Here is a 19,283-nt window from a genome sequence, read left to right as displayed (position 1 = left end):
ATGGAGTTTCTGGGACAAAAAGTCCCAACGATGGTAGTTGAAAATCTGGAACAAGTACAACAAGAGCTTGAACGCGTTTTCCATCCAGAGAACGAGTTGACGGTCGAAACTACTAGACTAGGAACAACGCTGAGGGGAAAGATTCTCCAGAGTCGCATATATGATGTTGCTCGAACAGAGAGGCCACGACCGCTTCTTGTCAGCATCATTACAGATGGAAAGGTGAGTGCTCTGAGGGAGGGGAATTAATTCCCCATGCAAAACCAGATTCTGTCATCCCGGCACAGCTGCTAACTACCAGTCCTTTGCTAGCCAGAAGGAGAGAAATCCACCAAACTGCAAAGCGAAATGAAAGATTGCAAGAGGGAGCTCATTGACCGTACAAACCTGGGAGATAAACGTTCGTGACCCCATCCACGCCTTCCTCAATGCCATGGTAGGAGCTAACCGACTCCAAGACGTGGTGTTCCAAATCTCTCGTGTCGGGGGCAGCCCAGCGGCAAAGGCGTTCGTCGATAGGCTGTCCAAAGACGACGAGCTGAAGGGCATTTGTCATTGCACGGCATGTAAGTGGTTGAAACCAAGCTATCTAGCGCGCTATTCTTTTGACCGTTTGAGCAACATTACCCCCTTGCTGAAATTTAGCGAAACGCTCACTTCTCTAATCCAGATCTGGATGTAAACTCGACTGCAGACCCTGACGATGCCTTGGGAGAATACGTCGAGGTACATATGCCCCTTCCCCTTTAAGACCGTAGCACCACTGACCTATCTCCGCGCAGCCAATCAACCGGCTTGCAGGAGCCATTTTCGCAAATGTGAGTTATGAAAAAGTGGGCCTTGATTATTGCTTACGCGACCCTGTAGTTCAACCGTAGAGCAGATTGGATCATGGCCCATAGCCCGTCTGGTGCTTCGTAAAGACACTGGGTAACTAGGCTGATTTCACACCCACAAGGCAGAAGTTTGTCAGGTGGATCATCCGGGAGACCCCTGTTGAGAGCGCGGGGATTGATTGGGCGGAGCCGCGTGAGCGAAGCGCTGTGTAACTTCTGGCGTTGCTGAAAGCTCGTATTTGTCATCACCAGGCCATAGCGAGGGAATGCTAGAGTGGTCGGCTGATGTGTTGGTAATTCGTGTTAGAGGGCATCAATACATGCTGCGAGCGTGAATATTGTCCAAATATTTCTACTTGCAGACTGTTGAGATGCAACGCACCTAGTCGGGCAGTGCCATTAGTACGCGACTCAGTCAGGAATAACTTCGTCAGATTCGACTAATTTCTAAGCGGCTTCACGGAGTATCGATCATCGGCTGCTCGAGACTAGTAGATGATGGTCAGGAGGTACGCGCTGGAGCCTCATCACATTCCCGGCTTGGAGCATAGCCTTGAAGGGAGTGAGAATCACATTACCCGACACTCTTCTCGCAGTCATCGATAACCCAACACCTTCGGTACACCTAATCAATATTTTTTTTGTTAATCTCCACAATGTAAATCACCAGTTCCACTAAGGAGCGCTGCTGTATACGTGATGACTAATAAAAGTTTAGGCATTTTGAAGGCCCGACAAACCCTACCGTTGTTGCCTTGATGGGACTTGGAGGATCGGAACGCAGTCTCTTCCTCGAAGCTGTTACCGAAACACCTCTGGCGGCTGGAAACGGTGATGATTGCACCTCCCCAGCGGCCTCTGTCGTCAAGGGTATTGTCAACGGGGAACAAGTATGGCTGATAGACACTCCACAGTCGGTGGACTCGGATGTCGAGTTGCTCAATACCGCGAATAAAGCCCTAGAGCGCGAACTAGGCCAAAGCCACAATACAGTTCACGGCTTGATTTACCTTCACGACATCACGGAAGGGAGTACAAGCGAGACCGCAAAAAAGAATCTGGCAACATTCGAAAAGCTGCTCAGCCCGGCATTCCAGGAGAACATCATGATAGTGACTACCCTCTGGGACATGCTCCCATCAACCGCTCAGGGGGTCCGTACCGAAGCTGAGCTGAAGGCCGTCTATTCAGCCTTGCATCCCACTGTCGCCGTCCGCCGAGTCGAAGATTCCAGAGACGATGAGGCGGAGAGTATCTATCTTAGCATCCTCCAAGAACTCATCAACAAGATCAAGAAATCGGCCCCAGAAGATCAAAACCCTGCTGCAGAATCGTCAAAACCCACGCCTGAACAGCTCCAGAGCATCGTCGAGGAGAAAGATAAGGAACTGGCAAGTCTCAAGGATGAGATTGACGCCTTGAAGAACACTATCGACTCACAGAACTTGGAGTTAGAGAAAAGGGCCAACGAGGCAAAAGTCCTAAAGAACAAGCTCGAACGGGCTGAAGAGCAAGTCCAGCAACTGAAGACCCAGCTAGAGCAGCAGAAAACCAGACATGCGTCCGAGGCCAGCAATCTCCGGCAGCAATTGGACACCGAGCGTCGAGACCTGGACGCCAAACTCCGCAAATCCGAGACGGACCGGGCCGACCTAGTGCGGCAGCTAGACGACCTGCGCCGGCATCCCCCTGCGCCACCAAGCTCTAGCTCACAACGACAGCGGATACTGAACCCTAGCCTCAACGTACTGGACTCCCGCGGTGAGTTCCCGCTCTACGGCGCGGCGGCGGGCGGGCGGTACGAGGAGACAAAAAGCCTGCTGGAACGGGGTGCCGACGCTTCGATGTGCACCCGGTATCGGTGGACTGCGCTGCACTGGGCGGCCAACAATGGCCACGCGAACGTCGTGCAGCTGCTGCTGTCATACGACGCCAACGTGAATGCCGTGTCGGACACGGGAAAAACGCCGCTGAGCATGGCCAAGACGGATGAGGTCAGAAGGTTGTTGCTGCAGAAAGGGGCAAGGTAGACGCTCAAGTGGCATAGCCGTTCCGTCCACTCGGTCGCCTTCTCGCCGGACTCGACGCGGCTCGCATCGGCGTCGTCGGACAACATGGTCAAGGTCTGGGACGCGAGCAGCGGCGAATGCCCCCAGACGCTCAGTATTGGCAAGCCACTTCAACGCATCTCATTTGACATCTCTGGTACGTATCTTCACACAGATATTGGCACTATCGAGATTTGTGTTCCACTAGGTTCAAGTCCGCTTCTATCCCATTCAGAACCTCAGAGTCCTCAATGTCATGGCCTAGCTTTAAGCGCGGATCGTGTGTGGATAATATACAACTCAGAGAATTTAATGTGGCTACCTTCAGAGTATCGGCCGTCATGCTCAGCGATGTCAGGGAATATAGTTAGTATTGGTGTTGGAACAGGAAGGGTGTGGATTTGCAAAGTCGAGTTGAGTACGTCCTAAGACATCAGAACATATATATCAACATTGCTGTCCTATATGTATTTATTCTCCCTATTTCATAGAGGGCCGGAGATTAACGTAAATATATACCCAGCCTATTTGCCACAGTGCAGCTTCGAGAACGTTCTACATAGAAGCATGTGTTAAAAGGCTTACCACCTAGGCCTTGTCAGAAGCAGACGAACGCCTCCGACGAATTCTGGCAGGGAGGACGGCCGACCCGCACACGCGGAGTGGGGAAAAAGTGGCACACCAAAAACAAGCGAAATGCCGCAAAACACGATTTCACAGCCAAATCAAGCCCAAATGGCACAGTTCAAATTGCATTCGATTACAAGGCATCACAAGTGTATGCAGATGTGACTTTTTTTCATAATTCATTGGTGTTTTGGGGTCACCACCCAGTCCCCCTGCCCTTCTTATCTAGGCAGTCATCAAAACGCTGTATAAAGCTCATCACACGGCTATTTACAAAGCTCTTAGTTACATGCTGTGCCCAGAGGTTGTCCGCATCGCTTATTATTATGTTCTTGTCAAAATAGTCCTCCTTTCCCAGGTGCTGCTTAAGTGGCTGCCAGCAATTCTTAATAATTGAGAGGTCTGGTGAATGGGCAGCATTGAAGAAGGTATCCAGCCCATTCTCCCTCTTCCACTTGGCAGCCTTGCTATTTACTGATTGAATGCCATGCCCTGAATCCCCATCCTCCTCTAGGACAAACCGAGGGACAGTCTTGTCAAGGAGCATAGGCTTGATAAATACTCGGGTTGCAGCACTACAACCTAGGGTCAGCAACTCATATGCAGTAACGCATCAGGATAGCATACTGATACAGGAGGAAGTAACAGGTAGTGCAACAGCAGTGCTGCAGCACGGTATCAGTACTGTATCAGGAAACAGGATGAATCAAGTAACGCATCAGGAAGAGATACCACGTTATGCCCCCGGGGCTGGCCCCCCTCCTTCCCCTAGTATATAAACAACGAGCTAGACACCCATAGAAATCAGAGTTCACATCAATTTCAACCTGAGTTAAATGACTCCAGGATCTGCTCAATATACACCTTCTGTAATATCTTCCTATTCTTGTTGTTGGTTGTATACTATATTAATGGGCTGATATAGTTCTATCCAACCATAGCCCATGCATGAATGCGCTTCTCATCTCTGTACTGCTTAGTGGGAGGCTCCTTTTGGTCTTGAATACATTCAGGGCAGTATCTTGTGCCTTTCCTCCGGATTATTATAAGCTTCCTCTGGGGGCCCAGTCCAAAATGGACTTTATCGCTCCATCGTACATCCTTCCACATCTCCCAGGTGTGTCACTTTGCCAGCATCTCTGTGCACCAGTCGATGCGCGCTGTTCGGGTATGGGGGGCCATCCAGGTCTTAGTGCAGGCAATGCATTTGGCGAAGTCCAGGGATTGCATATATTGTCGGATGGTGATCCAGTGAATCTTCTTATCAATGCCTGCCTTCTGCCTGAGCTGTTGCCAGGTAAGGGCCTTTGATTTGGCCTCATCCATACTGTTAATAACTTCCTCCATCTTTCTCAAGTTCTTCCCGTGTTAGGATAGGCTTTCTGCCTCTTGGATCAGGCCCTTCTTGGTTGTAAATGGTCCTATCAGGCTGGCATAGATGCCTCCAGCCACTGCGCTGTGATTCTCCAAAGAATCTGAATACATCTGCCTTGTTGGACTGGACACCTGCCCAGTCATTGAGTGCTATTACTGCCTTGATGTGACTGCGTGTGGGTGTCTCGTTGTGCTTCTCAGGCTCGAGTGGACGCTTCCTGGGTGTGACCGGACACTTGCTGGACATGATGATGGGTGAATTGAACGTGTAGGATGCTGTTCTCCTTGTGTTGTGATGAAAAAGGGGAATAATTCGGGGGTTCCGGATGGGGATCCGGCATCTCGCATTGTTTTGGTGTGCCACTTCTTTCCCACCCTGCGAGCCGCACCAGCCCTGACCTTGTGAGGTGGCGAATTCTTAGGTGTTTCAGAGAGTTGAGTTGGTTGACGGGAGGCATGGCAAAGGTTGAGTTGGATCGCAAGGCTGCATGGCTGAAGTCGGCCCGCTTGCCAAGACTGCGCACAGCCACAGGTAGCAGCCACTGGAAGCAATTTACACAGTAATGATTATATAGGCTGTTTCGCAATAGCCGGGATTGCAGATTGCTTCGGTTGGAGGTATCGATCGGCGTGGCGACTTTAAACGAATTTGCGTGCGATAGCAGCTACAAGGCTAATAACAACTTCCCATTAGAAGTGGCGACCGGCTCGTGCACGCTACCACCTCATGCACGGTCTCGGAGGCCCCTCACCGCTTTTTCTCTCAAGCTTCAACACCGCACAACTCCACCAAAAATACACAGATTTCCTTCGAAAATGGATGCAATGGAAGCTGCGTTCGCGGAGCTAGATTTGATGGAGAAGAAGATGTATACTGAGGTCGCAAAGAAGCATGGGATTGACAGAACCACGCTCTCACGGAGGTACCGAGGAATCACGAAGTCAAAGGCTGAGGCCTACAATTCTCAAAAGCTCCTCTCTCCTGGCAAGACTAAGGCTCTCATCAAATACATCAACAACCTCTCCGAAAGAGGCTTGCCTCCTACGCATCAAATGATACGAAATCTCGCCCAGGATTTGGCTGGGAGAATGCCAGGAATCCACTGGGTTTCACGCTGGGTCCATTCGAATTCCAAACACCTCAAATCAGCCTACCTTCTTCCTATTGATAAGGAACGGAAAAGGGCTGATTCTGCCCTCTACTACAGCCTCTACTTTAAGCTTCTTGGTCGCAAAAGAGATTAATATAACATCCAGCTAGGAAATATATATAATATAGATGAGAAAGGATTTCTTATTGGAAAATTGGTTAAGAAGAAGAGAATCTTCAGCAAGCTTGCCTACAAGTTAGGAAGGATGCGCCATGTCATACAAGATGGCAATAGAGAGTGGATTACTGTGGTGGCAGCCATCTGTGCAGACAATACGGCACTTCCTCCGACACTTATCTATCAAGCTGGAACAAACAATGTACAGGATACATGGCTTAAGGATTTTGATCCGGACGAATATGCCTGCTTCTTCACATCAACACCAACCGGATGGACCAACAACAACCTAGGCCTTGCTTGGTTGAAGATCTTTGATTGAGAGACAAAGGCCAAAGCCAACAAGGAGTAGAGGATGTTACTTATTAATGACCACGGCTCTTATGTGAATATGAAGTTTATTGACTACTGCATCAGCAACAGGATTCTCCTGGCTGTATACCCGCCTCATTTAATACACCGCCTGCAGCCATTAGACGTCTCTCTCTTCGCCCCCTTGGCCATTTACTATTCCAATGAATTGAACCGGTTTATGATGAATAGTGAAGGATTCTCCCGCTTCACAAAGAGAGACTTCTTCAGGACCTTTTGGGTGGCATGGAAGAAGGCTATGACTCCTTCTAATATAGCTAGTAGATAGAGAAAGACGGGTATTCACCCATGGAACCCGGAGGTTATATTAGATCAATTTAATGCCAAGAAAGAGAAGGAAGAGGATAAAGATGAAGAAAGGCCATTATTAAGCAACTCTACTGGGTCGGCTCTTACGGCTGGTGACTGGAAGCGAATAGAAACACGCCTAAAACAGGTGGTAGAAGTTGCTATACAGTCCAGCCTCCAAAAAGAAGTACAAGCTTTGACCAAAGATATTCACCAACTGATGGCAACTAATATACTTCTTTAAAGTCAAATTCGAGGCTACCAAGAAGCATTCAAGATAGAGCAGAAGAAGAGGAAGCGGCAGAAGAACCTCTTTTAGATTCTGGCTGAAGATAATAATAGAAAAGCGGCAGTCTATTCACCCAATAAGGTGCGGCAGGCTCGAGAGCTATACCAAGAGAAAGAGGATGCCAAGGCTCGTGATACAGCTTTAAAGGCTGAGGAGAAGGTACAGAAGCAACTTGCTAAGGAAGAGAAGGAAAGAATAGCTGAGTTCAATCGCTCTGCTAAAGCTGCTAAGCAGAGAGAACAGAAGGATGCTGAGGATCTCAAGAAGCGCAAGGCACAGGAAGCACGTGAGGCACGTGATGCAGAGAAGCAGCTTAAAGATGAGAGGAAGGTAATACAGCAGAGGCAGAAGGCTCGCCAGGTTGTATTCACTATTCCTGAGGAGCCTACAGGCCAGCAGAATCATGAGGTAGAGGAGGGGGTAGTGAAATCAACCTCTGGCCGGCCTCAGCGTATCCGGAATACGCCTAAGAGGTACGATGACTCTGTGATTATGATAGAATGAAAGAGCGTCTTCGGTTTAGTCTCCGCCTTGATTTCTATGAGGTTCTGAGTAATATGAGTGAATGTATATGTTTTTGAAGTTCGTGATGCATGCACGGGGAAACCGTGCACGAGGTGGTAGCGTGCACGAGCCGGTCGCCACTTCTATAGTAGTGAGGCTCTGAGGCTCAGATAAGGCCCTTCTATAAGCATTAGAAGTAATAAGAGCTTGATAGTAGTGCTGTGATGAAGGAATTCTATTACGCCATGAAAGGATGCTCTCCGCAAATTAGGCGCAAAGGCGACAATGCGACCGTAATTTTCTAGTGGGAGGGGTCCCGAGTGTTTAGGAGTGGCCACAGCAAACCACTTATATAGAACTGTGGGAAATATTAATGTGTGCATAGAGACTGAGTTGCTTGAAGTCAATGTATCTATTGATTTCCTCGCCACGCGGGGTTTCTCGCCACTCAGGGATGGACCTTAGTGTTATCAAGTTCTCCTTCAAGGATAATTACCCAAGTCGCGAAGCTCTAGAATCACATGACTTACTTCCCAAACAAGACATAGTGGCGGTGAAGCGGCACCACTAATGCACGAGTGGCCCGCCCGCTGCCCCTTGTCAAAGCCTAGAGCCCAATATAGCGGATATATCGACGTTGCACCAATGAGTATGGCGTATAAAAAGCTTGCAGTATTCCAGCTTTGATTTCAACACATCTACCATCTTAATGATCTCACAAAGGCTCCAAATCAACCCAATACTCCCAATTTCCACTAACCTATCCCGTCTACCACCTCTGCACAAAGCCTCCTACGCCTATTAGAGAGGATCATAACCATCTCAATACCAATGTCCTAACCTAAACACACTTCCGAGCTTACCAACAAGCTCATCCCCATCTCCGGCGGCACATCAGGCGTTGGCTTCCGCATCGCCTCGCTCGAGCAGCTTGCCGCCGCCTCAGTCTTTACCTTCGGCTCGAACGCCGCCCGCCTCTCCAAAGCCCTCCCCAGCCCGCCCACGCTCTCCCTCCCGCGCATCCGCGGCGCGCCCTGCACCCTCGCGCGTTCGCAGTCGCAGGACAAGACAGCCCACTAAACAGCGGGCCCGACTGTCTGCCAACACGTTCCGCCGCCTTTGCGGCACCTCTCGCCATCCATGTCCTTGCCATTCGCGGCCAAAACGCAGCGGGGCTGGCAATCCTGGCCGGCGCCGGGTCCAGCCAGAGGTCGGAGCATCACCGGGTGCATATGGGAAGAGTGGCGCTTGAATACGAGACGTGAGACGGTGGCGGAGTCGCATCAGAAGCGTGGCTAGGGCAGTTGGGCGCCCGCCGTGTACGTTTCTATGTGTGGTGGCTTTCTCTTTTTTGAGGGCGCGGTTCGGGACGGAGGAGGCGGCTTGGCGCGAGGCTGGGGTGGAACGGGGGTGAGGGATACGGCCGCCGATAACAAAGGCCGCACACCACGTTTCTAGTTCTTGATGTGGTGGCTAGGCTGGGCGAGAAGGATCGTAGCACGTGGTCTGTGGAATAGCGTGCGTGTCGGTCGATGAAGAAGCTGGGGGTTGGAGAGAGAGAGGGAATCGCGGTGTGAAAGAAACAACCCCCGCGGGTTGGGCGGGGGGTCTGGCGGGAACATGGCAGTCGAGAACCCAGAACGGACGCTAGATCTCGTGAGCTTGTCCCACATCAACAGGCGCTAGGCGAATGTCGTTCTTAGGGAATGCAGCGCTGGATGCTGATTCGCACGTTGGCTATACGCATATGCTTGGAGTCTAGACTTGATAGATGTGACATCAATCCGGCCAATCGAAGACTCAATGCGAGCGGGTAAGGTCGTGGGCCTTGGGAGTACAGTAAAAGGCCATTGGCCTCAAGCACCACCTTGGTAAAGTGACCAATAGGTGAGACATGACCAAAGTTAGGAAGAATTTACAAAATTACACTGGGCTGACGATTCAATCTACCGGGGCTTTAGACATTCAAAGGAAATCGTACTTATGTTTGACCTCTTCCTTTGGAAAGGTCTCTTGTGTCTCATCATCTGCTGCCAAGAAATGCGCCATGGAAGTTCCTTCATCTCAGATTCTTCATAGGACCTCTGTGAAGCATCGTCCCAAGGGGCGCAAAGCAACTCTTGAAGTGACCGCACGTAGATTTCTCGGTCATTATCGGCTACTGGCTCATGGATCCACCCTGGTCTGCTCAAGCCGTCGAAGACCGCATCAGGGCGTGAATAAAGAGCTACGTTGACATGACGAAGTTTAGGCAAGAGGCGGAGGCGTGTAAGCCCATACACTTGAATGTGGTCGTTCCATGCTGGGGAACGCCCAACGGGCGTCGAGTTGAGGTCCCAGAAGTCATGGCGAAAGCCAGAAGCTAGCCATCCGCGTACTTGCAGGAACAATGATACGGATTGGACGCCGGAGAGGGCGTCAACAACCGTGGGGGTGAAGGCAGAATGCCAGTAATTTGATCCATTCCCTTGCATGGTTTTAGCGAAGATGTGGTTTATATGCTCGATAGCTTGCGCCTGCGCCAAACTGAGAGTTTTCAATACGAACATCTCGAGAGTTAGGCCAAATTCGAAATAGAAAATATTAGAGGAATATAATAGCAAGCGCGCTTCGTGGTATATTTGCCGGCAGACTCGCAGCAATCGAAGATCTATGTGTTTGATATGGTGCTCACTCGGGGCACTTGGAGCAGAATTATTCCTGGTCTCCTGGCGCATTCAATTTAGAAGATTTATCTCGCCTTTAGATCGTAGTTTGGTGGGTCTAACAGGCCAAATTGCATCTCGAGGATAAGATACCTGCGAGGGCCCGTTCTCCGTCTTCTCAGTGCCGCTGGTCGGCCGAATGGGAGAAATGCTGTGCGCTATACGGGGAGTTCCCGCAATACAGGGAATTCCCTTACTGTACGCTATACGGAGATTTCCAAGGGTCGACACGTATACACCAATCACATTGCCGCCTATGGCGTATTCGTATATCGTGTTTCTAATCTCGGGTGGAAGGCGGAGGAAAGGAGAGGAGGTTGAGTTGTGGAGGGTCCTAGCGTACGTGTTAGCAGTAATCCGGCTTTCTTCCGTCCCAGTACCTGCGCCGTGGCCGTAGCTGCGCTAGACGTAGGGCCTATGCATGGGCCCTCAATGGGCGCGGAACTCGCTCGCTCCTTGGATGTTGGAGGCAGGGCAGCGTTCGAGGATCTACGCGATGGAGACAATAGTTTCATGAGTCCGGGTGCTTAATCGTTCTGGGGACTCGGTAGATAGCGCCTCAGAATTAGAGAAGAAGGTTGACGAGGAGCACACGACACGAGGGGCTGAAGAGAGAGAAGATGGTTCTTAGATGTGGACGGAGGGCGGGTGAGGCGTGAGCTGCGCCGCACGCCACAACCTGAGGCTCCAGGGCCGTCGCCCCGCCTTGTAGCCTACGTCCTCGGTCGTTCATGATTGGATGAAGATGCGAGGTCAATTCGATAATTTTTCATGAGATGAAACCTTCATTGACGGATTCTGTAGATGGAGTACTGTCTTGCATTTCGCGTGCGTTCAGAAAGGCCAAGGCGCCGACAGGCATAATCCGGCTAGAAACGACGGCAGAGACGGTTCGATGAGGGGTGTAAGGCTGCAAGCGTCCCCCGTGGCTCCTCAGACGTCGATTTGAGCGCGGTGTAACGCCAAACTTCGCGTCTCGACCCGACTTCCCCGGAGTCTCCCGCAGAATTGAGTGCAGACGACATGGTGGGCGATGGACTGGCTGGCCTCAGCGACAGATCAGGCGCCCCGCAGGCCACTTGCAGGGGGAAACCACGGCGCCGGGCCGCGATGGATATATTTCTTTTTCCCGCGGGCCTGGAAGGTCGTCCTGCGCATCCCCAAAGAAAGCGGCCGTGGAAGTTCGGGCAGCTCGGGCGAGGATGCAGCAGAGCGACAGGTGAACGGCGAGGTGAAGAAAGGGGGCAAACGGGGCCATTCGATTACCTGATGCGAATTCCGGCGTCCAACCACCCGCCGGCTGGTGTGTCTGACGGTGACGCTGCCTGGGCCTGAATTGGCTCTGGTGTGTGTTGCTGCCCACGAGAAGGGCGTCCCTAGAGCTTGCTTTGTGTGAGATCGACATTTCTTCTAACTACCTCCTAGCGCTTCCAGACGGCAGCTTCGAGCACCACCTCAACACCACCAGCGACCACCATCACGACCGCCGCAACTCGGGTCGCATTATTCAACCCATTCTTCGTGCCTGAATCCAAAAACCTGATCCGTGCCAGCAATACATCGTGGCCGCCGTGCACAGGACCCTTCACGCGCCAGGCAGCAGCTGCGAAGCACCGACGACGACAGTAGCGGTCAACCATAGTCGACATCCCCTATCGAAACACAGCCCGCTGCGCTTCCTTTCGCCTTCTTGCCAGCTACACGAGCTCTGAGCTTCTCGACTCAGCCTCGCCCCGTTTCCGCCTTCTCGCAGCCTCTCGCTCCCCCACACGCCCAACATGCCTCCTCCAGCGAAACAGCGCAAGATCGCCGTCGTGGGCAGCAGGTCCGTTGGTACGTGTGCAGCTCTAGTCTAATTGCACCTCGCTTTCATGGAAGACGTGCCCTCCAATGCGTCGTAGCACCTTCACCAATTCCCAGCTCCAGTCTCATTCGATTCCCAAGCTAACGTCGACATCACCCCACAGGCAAATCCTCCCTCACCGTCCAGTTCGTGGACAACCACTTCGTCGAATCTTATTACCCCACCATTGAGAATACCTTTAGCAAGGTCATTCGCTACAAGGGCCAGGATTATGCGACCGAGATTATCGATACCGCCGGCCAGGTATGTGCATATCCATAACCGCGGGACATGTGGCGGCGGCAGGGTTGTGGAGCTGGGCTGAGACATGATCAGAACGACCCTGATCGGTTGTTTGCAATCCAACTTCAGGAGGCAGAAGAAGAAAAGGTATAGACTCTATGCATTCACAGGATCTCCGTGTCCCGTCTTTGCCTCTGGCGCTATACCGCTTTCCTTGTCGGCCTCTATCACGTCTCAGCCTTACCTTGCGCAACTCCCGTCCATGCTGCACTTTGGAATATCGCAGCTCACCCGTGTCATTACAGGATCAGTACAGCAACTTGAACTCGAAGCATTTCATTGGAGTTCATGGATACATGATTGTCTATTCCGTGCAGAGCAGGACGTCTTTCGATACCGCAGAGATCATTCGTGAGAAGATTCTGAATCATCTCGTAAGTTTTTCCCCTCTGAACAATCTAAAACGCGCTGGGTCACCTCGGACGGCGTTAGGACAAAGTCAGAGCTAACATTCCCAGGGCGCCGAAACCATTCCCCTTGTCCTCGTAGGCAACAAATCTGATCTCCGCCCCGAACAACGCCAAGTCACGTCCGAAGAGGGCAAAGCAAAGGCCGAAGAGTTGAAATGCGCATGGACCGAAGCGTCCGCGTGTTACAACGAAAACGTCAGCAAAGCGTTCGAGCTCATGATCGCCGAGATCGAGAAGGGGACCACCCCGAACGAGCCTGCGAGCGGCAAGAATTGCGTTGTCATGTGATCTGTACGCACCTGCTAAATGTGTCTAGGTTTGCTCAGCAAGATCAAGCAGAAGCTCAGAAAGTGATGGGAAGACGCCCAGCCTTCACCACGGGAAAAAACGTGTGCTGTGAATACTAGGGGTGTTACAGTGTCTCTAGACACCTCATGGGACTGGCGGCTGGACCAATTGAATGTCTGATACTATTTCGATGGTTGTCTTGGTAGACTTCCTTCGGCGTTTGGGAGTGGTGTGGACTCTTCTAGCACTGTATGAGATCCCCCAGTAGGGCTGGCGCTCTGTCAATGGCATGTTCCTCTTTCTTTAATTCTACTTCGTTTCATGTAACGGCTGGTTCTTGGTGACTTTCGCCATCTTTTTCTCCCAACTCTCACATGTCCTAGATCTCCTTTCATTTGTTGCCATAGTGGGTGCCTTTCCTTTCTTCATCACGTTCAAGCAGGATGGGTGGGGGTCTGAGCTCTGATGCTACGATGAACGATGCGATGCGATGGTATAGATTAGAGGATGGGTGGCTTCATTTACTCCTGCTTTCCCGCTTTCTGGGGGCGTACTATATTAGGTGCTTGACGCGTTATGCGGAATGAACACGATGTCATCACTGCCATCTTGCCTCAACGCCCTCGTGCAAATCGCACTTGCAATATCAATTGACTTTGAGGAAGTGTTTGCGGCTGATATATGCAAGGCATAAAGTTATGCGGCCCGTGCACAAAGACCCCACCATCTTGACTCAGAAAGAAATGCGGGCAACATCCCACCACCACCGTGAGCGCGTGAAGACGACGCACACGACAATTGACCTCTATTATTTTGCTATACCGTAAACCTCACCTACGAAATACTCTAGAGTCGCGATCATGGTGCGTTTGCCCCGCAAAGTCCCCATCTCACCCCTCCAGCCGCTGCAACACTCCCCGCTTCCATCTCGTCCCTGCTCCCGATCCTCATATCTTTACCTGTGCTACTATTCTTCCTCTTCGATGTGCCTCAAATTTTTTTAATGAATGGAGAGTTTGCTAATGTGGATGTGGAACAAATAGCTCGACATCAACGACTTCATCAAGGAGCGCGGCGGCGACGCGGCCAAGATCCGCCAGAGCCAGGAGAAGCGCCACGCGAGCGTCGAGTTAGTCGATGAGATCATTGAGGACTTTGAGGTGCATCGGAAGAGTGCGTTGCCCTTCTATATCCTACCATACCTACCTCCCCGAACCTGGAGTCCACGGCCTGCCTCCCTCGTCAACAACTCGCATATATACATTACCAATAAGAGGCACAATGGGTCATTCTTTGAGAACATACGCTTACCTCTCTATTTCGAATAGCCCAATACGCGTCCACCCAAATCGGCGCCGCCATCAACCCCCTCCAGAAGCAAATCGGCCTCAAGAAGAAAGCAAAGGAGGACGCGACGGAACTGCTCGCTGAGATCGCGAAGCTGAAGGAGGACAAGAAGGCGAAGGAAGAGGAGGCGGCCGAGCTGCTGGAGAAGCTGCTGCGGAAGGTCAAGACGGTCGGGAATTATGTGCATGAGAGCGTGCCGATCAGCGGAAATGAGGATGATAATGAGACGATCAAGCAGTGGGCACCGGAAGGGGTAAAGGTGGAGCATAATCCGGATGTGCTGCCGCATCATGGAGGTGAGTGGAGTCGGGGAAACCTGGAGGTGGGGATGGGAGGGTAGAAAGCTAATACTTGGCAGTGCTCACGAGGCTGGATGGATACGACCCTGAGAGGGGTGTGAAGATTGTTGGTATGTGGTGCTTCGCTCACTCAGTTACAGGACTTGGGCGTATGCTGACTACTCCAGGCCATCGCGGATACTGCTTGACCGGCTACGGTCTCTTCCTTAACCTCGCGGTAAATACTTGGTGCAGTCCAGCCCTTGGGTCACGAAGCTAATAGCAGCAGCTCGTCAACTACGGCCTCGAATTCCTCTTCAACCGCGGCTACACGCCGAACCAACCTCCCTTCTTCATGCTACGAGACGTCATGGCGAAGACAGCACAGCTCAGCGACTTTGATGAAGAGCTCTACAAGGTCACCGAATCGAAAGACAAGCCGGATACTGACAAGTACCTCGTATGTAGCCATTTGAGTAGCACAAGGGAAATAGAGCTGTAGCTAATTTGGGATTGCGTGTAGATTGCGACTTCAGAACAACCGATCAGCGCTCTACATTCCGATGAGTGGTTACAAGAGAAGGATCTGCCTATCAAATATGCTGGCTACTCGACGAACTTCAGGAAGGAGGCCGGTTCGCATGGGAAGGATGCTTGGGGTTGGTGTTTCCCCGACTGAAGTTCAGATTGATACGGGCACTAAGTCATTCAGGCATCTTCCGGATACATCAGTTCGAGAAGATCGAACAGTTCCTCGTATGACCCCTTCCGGCAATTTTCTGATCTCCAACCGTGGGATCTGGTCGTATTCGCAACATTAGCTCTGACAGTCCGATTAGTTCACGAAGCCCGAAGAGTCATGGAAGGCATACGAGGAGATGCTCGAAACTTCAGAAGGTACACTTTTCGTCGCAAATCCTCAAAATGCAAGCTAATACGGGTGCAGCTTTCTACCAGAGTTTGAAACTACCGTATCGAGTTGTCAAGATCGTCTCAGGTACGCTCAGCGAGACAATCATCGCATTGAACCCCTTCCCCTGTCATCTTTGAGAGCTGTCAACTAATCCTGCCACTAGGTGCCCTGAACAACGCCGCCAGCGCCAAGCGCGATCTCGAGGCATGGTAATACCATCTTGGTCCCAACCTAATTTCACGGCTGACATTTCCATGCTGACCCTGCTCAAGGTTCCCCTACACCGGCGAATACAAAGAACTTGTCTCGATCAGCAACTGCACCGACTACCAGACCCGAGAACTCGAGGTCCGTTCCTCTCCCTCCCACAACCACCTCTCCTCCCCACGCACCCGCTAACATTATACCAGATCCGCTTCGGCCCCAAGAAGCAAACTGGTGGCCGCAAGGAGTACGTCCACGCGCTCAACGGCACCCTGTGCGCTACCGAGCGCACCCTCTGCTGCATCATGGAGAACTACCAGACTCCCGAGGGCATGGTTGTGCCGGAGGTGCTGAGGAAGTATATCCCCGGCCAGCCGGAGTTCTTGCCGTTTGTCAAGGAGTTCCGGCCGGAGAAGGTGCCGGTGGTGGTGCCGGATCGGACGAAGTGAGTAGCTGGCGGCTTCGAGCATAGCGGGTTAGCGGGTGACGAGAGAGCGTGTTGAGCAGTGGTTTATGAAGCGGGATAGAACAAGCGCTTGAAAGGTAGACTTGTCTACTTGGGCGAATTCAGCAGGAGTTTTGGGGGCGGAACTAACTCACGGACGAGCTTTCGAGTACGATGACCAGGGTAGGCGGGGGGTGGGGGGGAAAGTTGAGTAGAAAATTTCCAAAGAGTATACCATACACACGCCACTGCCCTTTTTTCCTGTTCCTTCTTTTCCCTGCCCTTGCGCCCATCGGTTCTAATCCCCACGGAGAAGAAGTAAACTGGTGTACCTCTGCTGTTGAGGCTGAGGTTATGTATATATCCCGTATGCGTGCCGGCTTCACCCTATTCTTGCGCATCGCGTGTCCCTTTGTTAGATTAGAACCGTGCTTTTGAAAAAACTTTGGAGATGTCGAGGCTAGCATTCTCGGGGAGGGTGGTTTGTGGGAATTTTTGGTTCGATGGTCTTTTGGGGGTTGCTGGGGTGGGGGATGAGGGCGTGCGATGGAGGGTTGGCATTAGTGTTGTGGCTTGGTGGGCGAGGAGAGGTGGGTGGGGTATTAGGAGGATAGAGGTATGGGAGGGGTGGGCGAGAGCGTGGAGCTAGGGGTTTGGAGGGGGTGGGAAGAGGGCATGAGGTGTTAGGAGGAGAGGGCGGGTCTGGAAGAGGAGGGGACTGGCACTGGGAGGGGAGACGGGAGAGGAAGAGGAAGAGGAGGAAGGCAGGGCTACCGTCCAATCAACGAGTTTGACCCGTTGATTGAAGTTTTGTCTCAATCAATCAATATTCAAGCGGCCTGTTGATTCACGATTGACGTTCCGTTGAAGTTGGAATGCAATTGCGGGTTTTGGCCGCTGGAGTTTGCAAATCTACACTAGGCCTCTACTGCCGCCACCACCACCACTAACCACTAGGTATACCGCCGCAATAACGCGCTTAATGTTAGAGGCACTGAGGAAGATGGCGCAGATAAAGGATCTATGTAAAACAGGCGAGTTGAAACCTTACCACCACGCACATAACTTTGCTAAGGATCTCCACGTTTACTGGGTCAGTCAATCAATAACTTCAACGTTGACGTCAATCAATCAATCAATATGGAGCTCTGCTGCTGACTAAGGTGTCAATTCAATCAATATCGAGAGGTCGTTGACGTTGACTGATTGAACGGTAGCCCTGGAGGTAGAAAGCGTCGGGTTGGAAGCGAGAGCAGGTAGGAAGGAAATGGATGGAAGAATGCTGAGTCGGTGAGGGACGAAAGAGGAGGAATGAAGATGATGGGAAGAAGGGGGAGGGGTGATGGATACGAGAATGGAGAGCCCTGATGAGCTGGATGGCGCTCGGTGGGTGTGCGTGAGAGCGGGTATAGGAGAGCGCGAGTGGGTGTCTGGAGAAGTGTACATGGTAACGTCAAGGTGAGTTGAGGTTTGTTTGTTACTCGATTCGCAGGACCATCTTGAAACATCTTCGCCGAGGTATAGCATGCTTATCGGATTTCTTGTAATCGTCCCTCCTGCCTTCGTGATGTTGCGATTTTGGGATACGTCTGGACGTGAGGACGTGGGCAGAATCTCCTTTCGTTGCTCGCATAATCTAGACAGAAGTCACGCTTCCATCGGCCGTGAAACTTGTCTTCCTTCTGAAGTGTCACATCAGATGTCAGTGTGCACTTGTCTGCCGCCGTCTGTAGTGCGTCCATATGCTCTTGCAGGACTGGAGTTTCTAATTTTGATCAATAGGTAAGCTTGCTGAAGAACTTCAGACAGTGGCGTGCACGATTCTAATAGGGAAATTTGGAGCTCCATAGAAGGGGAGAGGGGATGGGTGTTTACGAAATCAGCGTGCAGGTGCAGGGGCTCCGGCATTGGGTGGCTGGAAAATGGGTTGGATTTCAGGCCGTGACGTCTGAACTTTGATGGAACGCAGACATTATGCATATACATGATTCACCCTAATTGCTGCCAGCATTGCTCGTTGTAGGTGATAGTTCTAATCCAACAAGTTGAGGAAGAATCTCGGCGGTGAATGCGCCTCAAATATTTACAAATTGCTCTGCTCGAGCAGTTTCTCAACCTCCCAGCAACTCCAGGGTCAAGCCTTGTCATCAACAACATCAGCAGTAATTACTTCCAACACTTAATCCCATTGAGGGTGCCTCCACGCCCACGGTCGAGCTCGCCTTCCCACTATCACCATCAGTAGGATACACACACTGTTTTCCCGCTGAGGGGCCCTCCGCCCTCCTAGCATTCTCTTTCGCCGCAGCTCGTGCTACAGCGACACCACACATCATGGATCACATTGCGTCGACATCCTATCCCCTTGCTCTGGTTCTATCGGCAAGGCCTACAACTGCCAGAACTCTTGAAGACATCCCAGCTGAGATCCTTGCGCAGATTCTCTCGGAAGTATATCTGGAAGACGGGGAGAGTGAAGTGCTGACGAGACTCGCCTTGGTATCGAAGAAATTCGCCAATTGTGCACAAGAGGTCTTGTTCCAGGATATAGACCTATCGGGCCGCAGAGAGCTTGCGCCAGGTCGTGTCATCAAACTGTGTGATGCCTTACACCATAGTCCTGGGCTCGCTCGTAAAGTATCCCTTAACCCGTCGATTAAGGCGCAACGCTCGGGCCACTTTTTGTAGCCAATCAGATGCACCGCATCGGCCCCTGAGTATGAGAGCTACGGAGAGATGAGAATGTTTGAATTCGTGATTTCTATGTACATATCTGCTTGTAGAGCTAGGCAATGGTGTTGAGCCGGGCTACGTGCTCGCTCCAGCATGTGCCCTCTCTACAGAACGGAATGTTGCATACAGAACAGCCCCAATTCGTTCTTGGCGGCCTTTCACGGCGTTTCCACCCCCTGCTATCCTCTCGCTTCTTCTGTGTTGTATT

General features: G+C 51.6%; 7 protein-coding genes across 7 annotated transcripts; 5 read left to right on the top strand and 2 right to left on the bottom strand.

Moving 5' to 3' along the window:
* Positions 1-1,576: 1,576 nt before the first annotated feature.
* Positions 1,577-2,866, top strand: BDZ99DRAFT_401361 (uncharacterized protein; the record flags this gene model as incomplete). The annotated part of the gene is made up of 1 exon (XM_033716223.1): positions 1,577-2,866. A coding segment is annotated over one exon (1,290 nt), but the record flags the coding sequence as incomplete, so codon positions are not given.
* BDZ99DRAFT_401349 (uncharacterized protein) lies at positions 2,867-3,313 on the top strand (the record flags this gene model as incomplete). Its single annotated transcript, XM_033716221.1, has 1 exon — positions 2,867-3,313. A coding segment is annotated over one exon (447 nt), but the record flags the coding sequence as incomplete, so codon positions are not given.
* Positions 3,314-4,633: 1,320 nt separating this feature from the next.
* On the bottom strand, positions 4,634-5,132 carry BDZ99DRAFT_527353 (uncharacterized protein; the record flags this gene model as incomplete). Its single annotated transcript, XM_033726249.1, has 2 exons — positions 4,634-4,870; positions 4,995-5,132. The coding sequence occupies 2 exons, from the start codon at positions 5,130-5,132 to the stop codon at positions 4,634-4,636; spliced, it is 375 nt and encodes a 124-aa protein (XP_033569594.1).
* A 443-nt stretch (positions 5,133-5,575) lies between these two features.
* BDZ99DRAFT_503812 (uncharacterized protein) lies at positions 5,576-7,611 on the top strand. The gene is made up of 4 exons (XM_033723990.1): positions 5,576-6,113; positions 6,165-6,355; positions 6,794-7,000; positions 7,133-7,611. The coding sequence occupies exons 1-4, from the start codon at positions 5,702-5,704 to the stop codon at positions 7,604-7,606; spliced, it is 1,284 nt and encodes a 427-aa protein (XP_033569593.1). The 5' UTR covers positions 5,576-5,701; the 3' UTR covers positions 7,607-7,611.
* A 764-nt stretch (positions 7,612-8,375) lies between these two features.
* BDZ99DRAFT_482761 (uncharacterized protein) lies at positions 8,376-10,155 on the bottom strand (the record flags this gene model as incomplete). The annotated part of the gene is made up of 3 exons (XM_033722521.1): positions 8,376-8,404; positions 8,560-9,066; positions 9,588-10,155. The coding sequence occupies 3 exons, from the start codon at positions 10,153-10,155 to the stop codon at positions 8,376-8,378; spliced, it is 1,104 nt and encodes a 367-aa protein (XP_033569592.1).
* A 1,934-nt stretch (positions 10,156-12,089) lies between these two features.
* Positions 12,090-13,480, top strand: BDZ99DRAFT_550965 (rheb small monomeric GTPase-like protein RhbA; the record flags this gene model as incomplete). Its single annotated transcript, XM_033727002.1, has 4 exons — positions 12,090-12,144; positions 12,279-12,418; positions 12,568-12,831; positions 12,916-13,480. 4 exons carry the CDS (start codon positions 12,090-12,092, stop codon positions 13,153-13,155), a joined length of 699 nt encoding a protein of 232 aa, XP_033569591.1. The 3' UTR covers positions 13,156-13,480.
* A 438-nt stretch (positions 13,481-13,918) lies between these two features.
* BDZ99DRAFT_468818 (serine-tRNA ligase) lies at positions 13,919-16,526 on the top strand. Its single transcript, XM_033721352.1, has 13 exons — positions 13,919-14,018; positions 14,199-14,328; positions 14,484-14,798; positions 14,861-14,911; positions 14,969-15,018; positions 15,070-15,240; positions 15,304-15,439; positions 15,493-15,536; positions 15,620-15,677; positions 15,727-15,777; positions 15,857-15,902; positions 15,966-16,041; positions 16,104-16,526. Exons 1-13 carry the CDS (start codon positions 14,016-14,018, stop codon positions 16,344-16,346), a joined length of 1,374 nt encoding a protein of 457 aa, XP_033569590.1. The 5' UTR covers positions 13,919-14,015; the 3' UTR covers positions 16,347-16,526.
* The last annotated feature ends 2,757 nt before the right edge of the window (positions 16,527-19,283 follow it).

The sequence above is a fragment of the Mytilinidion resinicola genome (assembly GCF_010093595.1).
Source record: "Mytilinidion resinicola strain CBS 304.34 unplaced genomic scaffold BDZ99scaffold_31, whole genome shotgun sequence".
NCBI lineage: Eukaryota > Fungi > Ascomycota > Dothideomycetes > Mytilinidiales > Mytilinidiaceae > Mytilinidion > Mytilinidion resinicola.
Note: the sequence above shows the minus strand (reverse complement) of the source record. Positions and strands in the feature narration are given on the sequence as shown.